This window comes from Bison bison, unplaced genomic scaffold, assembly GCF_000754665.1.
Source record: "Bison bison bison isolate TAMUID 2011002044 unplaced genomic scaffold, Bison_UMD1.0 scf7180017864148, whole genome shotgun sequence".
NCBI lineage: Eukaryota > Metazoa > Chordata > Mammalia > Artiodactyla > Bovidae > Bison > Bison bison.
The window spans coordinates 2,276,122-2,286,206 of NW_011494720.1; the positions used below are offsets into that span (position 1 = coordinate 2,276,122).

General features: G+C 39.2%; 1 protein-coding gene across 1 annotated transcript in view; it reads right to left on the reverse strand.

Annotated features, from left to right (window-relative positions):
• Positions 1-10,085, reverse strand: part of SYNE1 (spectrin repeat containing, nuclear envelope 1) — a 501,723-nt gene that overhangs the window by 321,804 nt on the left and 169,834 nt on the right. The window contains exons 20-24 of the mRNA XM_010840908.1: positions 9,601-9,744; positions 7,107-7,280; positions 4,032-4,190; positions 3,574-3,738; positions 1,744-1,878 (exon numbers count right to left, since the gene is read on the reverse strand). Of these exons, the coding sequence (XP_010839210.1) occupies positions 1,744-1,878; positions 3,574-3,738; positions 4,032-4,190; positions 7,107-7,280; positions 9,601-9,744 (777 nt within the window). The remainder of the gene's footprint in view (positions 1-1,743; positions 1,879-3,573; positions 3,739-4,031; positions 4,191-7,106; positions 7,281-9,600; positions 9,745-10,085) is intronic.

Consider the following 10,085-nt stretch of genomic DNA (forward strand, 5'->3'; position numbering starts at 1 on the left):
TTGGATCTCCTTGCAGTCCAAGGGACTCTCAAGAGTCTTCTCCAACACCACAGTTCAAAAGCATCAGTTCTTTGGTGCTCAGCCTTCTTCACAGTCCAACTCTCACATCCATACATGACCATATATGTATATACCCATCTATATATAGTACATAATTGCAGACTTTATATACAAATATATATAATATATAGGACTTCACTGGTGGCTCAGATGGTAAAGAATCTGCCTGCAATGCAGGAGACCTGGGTTTCTATCCCTGGGTCAGGAAGATCCCCTGGAGAAGGAAGTGGCTACCCACTCCAGTATTCTTGCCTGGAGAATTCCATGGACAGAGGAGCCTGGTGGGCTACAGTCCATGGGGTCACAAGAGTCAGACACGAGTGAGCAACTAAACACTTTCACACTTTCATACATAATGTATATATATGATGTTTTCATATGAAATATGAATACAGAATATATATTTCATATATATATGATGTATTTCATACACCATGCTACTGAAATTGTAAGAAACATTTCTTGTCATTTCAATAGCGTATCTAACATAACTAAGATGGGAAGAGTTTATGAAATGTCGCTAAAAAAGTTAAATGCCTTGATGTTCCCATCCCCAAAAATAATCAGGAAAAGAAAGCATACTCTTATGTAATATAATGACATTGATAATACTTAAAAATAGGAAAAGCGGGACTTCCGTGGTGGTCCAGTGGCTAAAGACTTTGCCTGCCAATGCAGGGGATATGGGTTCAACCCCTGGTCCAGAGGATCCCCTGTGCCACTAGGCAATAAGCTCGTGTGCCACAATTACTGAGCCAGAGGGCCCTAGTGCCTGAGCACTTCAACAAGAGAAGCCGCTGCAGTGAGAAGTGCGTGCACTGCCAACCAGAGAGTAGCGCCTGCTCACCGCAACTTGGGAAAGCCCACAGGCAGCAAAGAAGATCCAGTGCAACCACACGTAAAATAAATTTAAAAAAATCTTTAAAGCTGTGGTACATATACACAATGGAGTATTACTCAGCCATTAAAAAGAATACATTTGAATCAGTTCTAATGAGGTGGATGAAACTGGAGCCTATTATACAGAGTGAAGTAAGTCAGAAAGAAAAACACCAATACGGTATACTAATGCATATATATGGAATTTAGAAAGATGGTAACGATAACCCTGTATGCGAGACAGCAAAAGAGACACACGTATAGAACAGTCTTTTGCACTCTGTGGGAGAGGGTGAGGGTGGGATGATTTGGGAGAATGGCATTGAAACATATATGTTATCATATGTGAAACGAATCGCCAGTCTAGGTTTGATGCATGATACAGGATGCTTGGGGCTGGTGCACTGGGATGACCCAGAGGGATGGTATGGGGAGGGAGGTGGCGGGGAGGGTTCAGGATGGGGAACGCGTGTACACCCATGGTGGATTCATGTCGATGTATGGCAAAACCAATACAATATTGTAAAGTAATTAGCCTCCAATTAAAATAAATACATTTATATTAAAAAATTTTTAAAAAGCAGAGACAAAAGAAAATTTAAAAAAAATCTTTAAGAAAACAGGAAAAGCAAAATTCTATCATATTCCTGTTTTATTCAAGCTCAGCTTTTTCAATGGGAAAGGTATTAAAAGCTATGATAACTTTCCCTGGTTTCTAAATTTCTCTGACCATTGAACCCTCACGCCCTCATGTTCTCTTCCCTCGTCCATGATACACGACCTTCCCATGTGGTCCCAACTCACCTTCCACTGTTTGTGGAGCTTTCTGACGGCTTCCTGCAGGCCCCGCTGCTCCTGCTCAGGCAGAATGTCAGTGAGCTCATCACACGCTTTCAGGAAAGCATTGAGCACCCTCTGGTCCAGCTGACTGAAAAACTCCTGGCATGGAGAAGGGGCAGAGTGGTCATGAGTGTCAGGCAGAATAAAAGGCAGCATCAGACACCAGTGAAGTAGTCACGCTTCTAAACAAGCCTCTTAGCCAGCTGCTGCCCTCTTCAAACCTTCTGGGTGACTACCATTTTGTTTTCAGGAACAGACTAAAATTATCCACAGTGATGAATCAGAAGCCATTGAATCTGAAATTCAACTAGGACTTTTTTATTTTTTAGAAAAAAGTCGTTCCAGTTTTTAAATTTGATAGAATATTCTAGAAAGTCAATGGGAGATCCTAAAAACTTGATCCCACAGGGACAGAGTTTTAGTTCCTCTTTGGTAAAAGTCAGAAGAGCGGAGTGGAAGCCAGGACTAAACCTCACAATCCCTCACTCCCTCACTGCAGTGTGTTCCAGGCCTTGCTGGTTCATTATGAGCCGTTTCTGCATTCACACCAAGCACACAAACTGTGGACTGAATTGTGTTGCCCCCTCTTCACCGTCCCATCCCATCAAAGTCATATGTTGAAGCCCTAACCTGCGGTGTGATGATATCTGAGGGTGGGCCTCCCATAAAGGAATTAATGACCTTTTTCAAGGTGAGACATTGAAGATCTTCCCCTTTACCTATCTCTGCCATGTGAGGACACAGTGAGGTAACCAACTGCATATCAGGAAGAGTCCTCACCAGAACCCAGCCAGGCTACTACCCTTATCTCAGACTTAGTTTTCAGAACTAAGAAAATAAATTCCTATTGCTTAAGCCACTCAACCTGTCTTTATTTTATTTTATTTTTTTTATGGTAGCCTGGGCAGATGAATACAACACCTGCACAAATATACATGGCTAAATCTCACAAAGTCTTAGGATTATGTATGCTGGGAAGCCGCAGTGATTCAAAAGAAAGAACAGCAGAGTAGGGGTGTATAAATTTGAATGAGATGTTGGATGGTCATGGACATCAAACCTAAATCCATCAGCTGCATCACAAATGCATTGCATTCATCATTTGAGAGTGTGGCTTGCATAAATATTCACTGAAATTTCAGGAAAAAAGTATATATTGTCAGAGGGAATCATCTCCATACACCATTTAAGAGATTACTCATATTCTCAATACTGATATAATTTAAATGAGTATGATTAACAAGGAGATGGCTTCACAATACAGGCTCAAGTTGTAGATCAGCTATCAAACTTCAAGTGACATGGTACCTATTCCATGTGTGAGATGGCAGAATTATGATATAAGCACAAAGACTTAGCCATCCCCCTAAACTTCTTTCTTAGAAAGCATATGTTGGTCATGAAAGAGTGTTTCAGCTAAATAATGAATTAGTAGTTTGGAGAGTCTGAATTATCTCTCCCATGGTTATCTGCTACTCCAGGGGCTCAAGAATGGCCAATTATAGGGCAGCTTATCAACTGCTTCTGAGGTTCTTTTTGCTGTCATTTCTTCAGGTCTCGTATCTAACAAGTTCCTTCTCCTGGCTCATTTCCCCTCTACCCTCCCTTTCTCCCCTTCCTTCTTCCCTTCCTCCTCCTCCCCCTCCATTTTCTTTTTCTTCCCTCTCTCTCTGTCTCTCTCTTCCGGTCTCTCTCTCCTTCTCTGTATTAGAACATTACGCTCTTTTTAGTTTTCATCCAAGATGGCCTGCTCATGTCCTCACGTCCTCAAGGGCCCGCGTGGGATGCACTCACGGTGTGTCTCTTCAGCAGGTCTTCCGGGTCCCCCTTTTCCTCCAGGCCCTCCTGAGCGACCCTGAGCACCTTCTCCAACTCGGCTCGAGACTCCTCAAACTTCTTCATCAAGCGGCTGTTGGTTTCCACATGTTTCTTCCAATCTCCAGTTTTCTTTACCATATTCTTGATTAAAAAATAATCATCATCATAATGGGATATTGATTTCTAGTCGTTGAAAAAGTCATGTGTTAAAGTATACTGTTTCTTTCAAAAAACACTTGGAGGGAATATATGTCATTATGATGAGAATAATCAATCCTTCTAAATATTAATTAATAACAGAGAAAGAAGTAAAATGATTGGTTTCCAACCTCAGCAGATGAGCTGTTTGTCAAGAGTGAAGACGTGAAATGGGGTAATTAAAGTCTTGTTGGAATTTTCCTCATCCACGTCTCTAAGGCAGGCAGTGAACCTACCTGAAAAGCAACGTGCGTATCTGCAATCTTTCTCTGCAGCTTCGTCTGGTCAAAATGCTTTAACACGTTGCTCAGGGTCACAAACTTCTGAACACTCTGACTGCCTTTCTCAATTTGAGTCATGGCTTTCTTACAGCTTTCTTGACAAGCCAACAGGTCCTACAAGAAAAGGGAACTCACAACAATAGTATTTAAAAGGGCAAGAAAGAATGACAGTAACCATTACAAAACATTAACAGCATTATATAGCTTTTAGGCTTTTAATCAGCAATAAGTAAAACCAAAAGTATGGAGAGGTGGTGCTTTTCAGAAGAGCACAATTTTAAGCAATCACTGAAGTCAGTGCCTTTTATATAAGGCATTTAAATGTCACGCTGAGGTTTCTTAAATCTTTTACATTTCATGCCTACCTTATTAATATCAAGAGGATGACAGAGCATCAAAATTGTTATCTGCCTGGTGCATGCCTTCCTTCTACCAACCAACAGGTCCATAATTTATTATACAAAACAATAATGAAATCAATCTACGTATCAGGCTATAATCTGCCTCAATAAATTTAATACCAGTGCATATTATACTTTACAGAGTTAGTTGAAGCAGTATATATAATTTGTATATCCTAAAATATACAACATTTGAATTCTTAAGGTTCACAAACTATCAACCTCATTAATAAAATGGTAGACCCCAGGTTGGTTGGTGGATTAGTTGCTAAATTATGTCTGACTCTTGCATGGACTGTAGCCTACCAGGCTCCTCTGTCCATGGGATTTCCCAGGCAAGAATACTGGAGTGGGTTGCTGTTTCCTTCTCCAAGGCATCTTCTCAACCCAGGGGTCGAACCCAGGTCTCCTGCATTGTAGGCAGATTCTTGCATTACAGGTGGATTCTTTACCAACTGAGCTATCAAGTGGACCCCAGATTCTAACACAAAAGACAGCAGACTAGTGGGCCTGGGAAACTTGGCAGTTGTCACACATTTGCAGATGAGAAGCAATGGTGACTCATAGGCCTTTTCACCTGACTATATCCTGGGATCCTGGCAATTTCTGCCTTAGACAGCATGGAAATTATTCAGCTCCATGGCAAGCAGTCATTTTTTTGACTTGAATCTACACCATTTGCACTTCAGCATCCTTGATTACTTTGAAGAAATAGTTCAAACTGGTAATATGGATACCAGTTTGGGTAACTTAGATGCAAATATTAAGAGCAAGATTTCTGTTTTATTTGGGGAAGACAGAGTAAGGATATACTTGTTCATTTTGAACATTTAGGAAGTAAGAGAGTAACATATGTTAGAAAAATCTTGAAGTGAAAGTGAAAGTTGAGCAGTTGTATTTGACTCTTTGTGACCCCGTGGTCTATACAGTCAATGGAATTCTCCAGGCCAGAATACTGGAGTGGGTAGCCTTTCCCTTCTCCAGGGGATCTTCCCAACCCAGGGATCAAACCCAGGTCTCCCACATTGCAGATAGATTCTTTACTAGGTGAGCCACCAGGGAAGCCCAAGAATACCAGAGTGGGTAGCCTGTCCCTTCTCCAGCAGATCTTCCTGACCCAGGAATCAAACTGGGGTCTCCTGCATTACAGGTGGATTCTTTACCAAGTGAGCTATCAGGCAAGCCCTAGAAAAATCTTACTCATATTTTATCATTAAAAATAGTAAACACAATTTTAATTGTGAAAGGATTATTTGATGGAGACATATAGCAATTTGGGAACACATGAAATGGCACTATGATTTCAAAATGAAAGACAATCTTTAACCAATGAGAACCCATTAGAATAAGGTTTGGTGGTATAATCATTGCGTGTGTGCTCAGTCGCTCAGTCGTGTCCGACTCTGCAACCCCATGGAATGCAGCCCACCAGGCTTCTCTGTCCATGTAACTTTCCAGGCAAGAACACTGGAATGGGTTGCCATTTCCATCTCCAGGGGAATCTTCCTGGACCAAGGATTGAACCCACATCTCTTGCATCTCCTGCATTGGCATCATCACTGTGACTTATCATTACTACTAATAATAATGTTAATTGCTACCAGTTATAGAGTATGTGCCCTAATGTGTTAGTCCTATTACAGAATATTTAATGTAATCTCTACAGCAAGTTCTAAACTTAGGTACCACCACTCCCATTTCAATGTGAGAAAATAAAGCTAATCAAGGCTTTGTAATTTGCTGTATCAGATCTGAATACCTGTTTGACTCACTTCAGATGTTCTCTGCTCTTTCTGCTAAGTGATGCTGCCTTCCTTCCATGAGTCTATTTTGATGAATACAGTGGCAAACCTTTTGCCCAACAGTTTCACCCTCTGTTGCTTAAGTTCATTTATAATAAACCAACTAAATAAGCCAATTAACTGTCACACTCAGTAGGAGGCTGTTCTGCATACAGATTTGCTTGCTAAAACTGAGACAAAGAAGAACGATTCTCACTCCAAATACATTTCCAGAATGCTATGGTCATGTCGATCGGTCTAATCCTAGAGCCATGAAAAGATCCCATAAGACAGATGATAGACACTGGACAGAAATGGAATGCAATTATTTATTTCTGTACATACCTAAATATATACAATTTAAAATTTATCTATACAATTTTTATCTACATAAATATGCAGGTATGCCTAAGTCACTTCAGTCATGTCTGACCCTCTGTGACCCATGGATTGTAGTCTGCCAGGCTCCTCTGTCCATGGAATTCTCCAGGCAAGAATACTGGAGTGGGTTACCATGCCCTCCTCCAGGGCATCTTCCCAGCCCAGGGATCGAACCCGCATCTCCTTGGCTTCTGCATTGGCAGATGGATTCTTTACCACTGAGCCACCAGGGAAGCCCCTATGTAAATATACCTATATATAAATATATAGAGAGATATAACATTTTTTATTCTATCTATAGTGCATAGGCTTTTCATCTTTGGCCATGCGATTTTGTTTTGAGTTGCCAGTACTATTCTATTAAAAGTTTTCTTCTCTTATCACTGAATTTCTATCATTATATGCACCTCAGTGTTACTACCTATGCATTCAATTAACTAGGTCTCCTGAAAGAAAAATTTCCTTACCTGATGTTTCTGTTTAAAAAGAGGACTAGATTGTGCCTCATGTTCAAGAACTGTCATAATTTCATCGATTTTCCCAAGTGAGTCATAAAAGGCCGTCATCTGCTTTTCTAATTCCTCCAACGGTACCAACAGCTGCTGAGACTCAGAAAGGAGTGGGGAGTAACAGTCTTTGACCTTTAAAAAAACAAAGCCACAAATTGCATCAAAGGCCATGAAAGACCATAAGCTCAGGGCACTATTCATAGCTCTCAGGAATGTTTTCTTCATTATGAGGTCGTTTTGTGCTTACAGATCTCTGGAGATACTCTTTAATGATATTTCCTGTGTATTGTTAAATTTTGATGTAAAAAAAAGCACTACCATTGTACCACTGAGACAAGTAAATGCTACGGAGCTTTCTTATGAAAATACATCTATAGGATGTATTTGCTCATTTGGATAGGTCTTGCTCATGTAAATTATGTCAGTGAGCCAGATGGCATCAAATTCCATTTTATGAACTCTGCAACCCATCTTCACATTGGGCTCAAAATCTGACCTAAGACAGTCGTGAATGACCATTATCTAAGCCGACTTGGACTTTCCAACTTCATTTCTAAGAACTCCACTACTTGACCCCTTAACTCTAGACAAACTTACAAACTTGTTGATGCGTTCCTCCCAGGGAGGTCCTGTGCCTCTCCTAACCTCCTTCAAGCTCCATGCTTAGCCTCTCTTTCCCCATTGATATCCCACTCACACCAAGCACTCCTGTCATATACAAATTTATTCACAAAGGTTCTCAGGCTGGTTCTCCCTCATCTGAATTGGCCCAGCTCTCATCTGTTACTTCTCTTTTTTTTTAATGTTATTAATTCATACACCTGCATTGTCTTTATCTTCATGATGAGCTCCTGAAGATGAAGATCTCCATCAAATTTCTGCTTTGTCATATTTGTTGGAATCCAGGAACTCATACAATCTTGCAAGAACTTCATGCCCCCCTCGTTTTATTTAGAGTTGCTCCCAAAGTATTATGGGTTGACCAAAATACCATTTGCATTTTCCCTAAGGTGGTATGAAAAAACCCGAATGGACTTTTTGGTCAACCCAATGCTTTTGGAAACCAAGGAAAGGAAATTAAGTATCTGTTAGTAGATCATTTATTTTTTTCTTTACCTTGTAATTATTCTCATGCTCTTGGATATACCAAATGAAGGAGAAACTCATAGAAAGCAAGCCACTGTCCTGTTGCCACAGGACTCTGTTAAAATTACTGAACAAAATAAAGAGAATCTGCTGACATGTGTAATAATTGGTATACATTCTAAATCTTCTCAGGACACAAAAGGAATCTTACCAAGATGCTATATCTAACAGCAGTTAAGAAAGTGTGATTTGCTTTCTCAGAAGTTGCCCTAAATCACTAAACCCAAGCTAGGCTGAGATATGCCAGCCCAAGACACAGCTCTAAAGGCTGCTTGAAGGTTATCTAATTGATAATGTTGACTCCAAATTGTACCAAATCCTTATAAATAATCTTGAATATTTGAAAGGATTTAAAATTACCATTCTAGTATATACCAGTTTGACAAATTTTCTCTTCTTTCTATGGCCTTGATTCTTCCTATTTCTACCTGTCTCATTTATTCCTTTTTAAAATGAATTCTCCACAGTTGATTTCATATTTTCATATTGGTCTTTCTCTTTCTAAATTTCCTTTTCTAATTAATAGGGTTTTCTGTCTTATTTCCCTTTGTTTTCCAATTCTTCATTACAAAATTTTCTCTTCACTTACATAATCACTCCTTTTTTTTTTTTTAAGGAAAAAACCAGGTATTAATTACCCAGTTTAAATGGACTTTGAGAACAATATCATCTTTATAAAATGCAACTTTAGATAGATAAAAATCCTAATGAAACTTCCAAAGCTGTTAAGGAAAACCCCTCAATAGAATAGAAATGACTTATGGGTCATTTCATATTCTTTGAGTTTCCTGCACAGAAGTGGCATAAATGTATGTATCCTAAGTCCAAAGTGAGCTCTGTGAGATGAAGAGGGAAGAATTTCACTATTTTGTGGTTGTGCAAGTGAAAAGAAATGGTGTAATAAAGAGCGTTTAAGTATGTCCAATATCAATACACCGCAATACAAGAGGATGCTGGAATTCTTTCTCACTTAAATATATGATGTCTTCCTCCTCCTCTTCTTCTCCCCTTGTGTCCCATTTCATCACTTCTCACTGGTCCTCTGTTCTTTCAGAGGAGGCTTATCTTCCTATTAAAATACACGTACTAGTACTTCTACATGAAAGAGGCAAGGCTTCAGTTATCATCTCCATAGTTTCATTTTTTAAAGCTCACGACAAAGTTACTAGACGAAGAATCCCAATAAGAAATAAACACAGGATCTGCTAACAAGTGAATGAGTTGCCTGCAGTGACAGAAAAGTAAGACGAGCAGAAAGTGATGTTGGTCCTGAATGGAGTTTCATGCTTTAAAAATATTTTCCCACCTTGGTTAGTTGCTCTTTGAGCCCAGACATGGTTGCAAACATTTCATTAGCTTCTTCTTGAGAGATCTCTTTGGTAATGAGGTGCGCTGTCTTTGTTATCATCTTATACTGAGCATCCATCACAGGCACCCTCTGTTCAATATCCTACATGAATCATTGAAACAGCTATGTTAACACATGATACATTTACTCTTAATTTCAAGATTTGACAAATGGATACAGATCAATATGTACTGAATAAAACTCTATACTTGTAATAATCTTCTGGAGAGTCCAATGATTACTTTCCTTCATTACTAATATATGATATATTGATATAAGAAAATAAATAGAAATAAATATAAGAAAATACATAAAATGAATAGAATTTAACAAATAAATTTCCTTAAATATCACCATAAATCCTTAGGTTAACATAAAGATAAGCAGAAGTGATCTTTACACTTTCAAGATACATATTAATGTAATCTGTAAACATTATATCA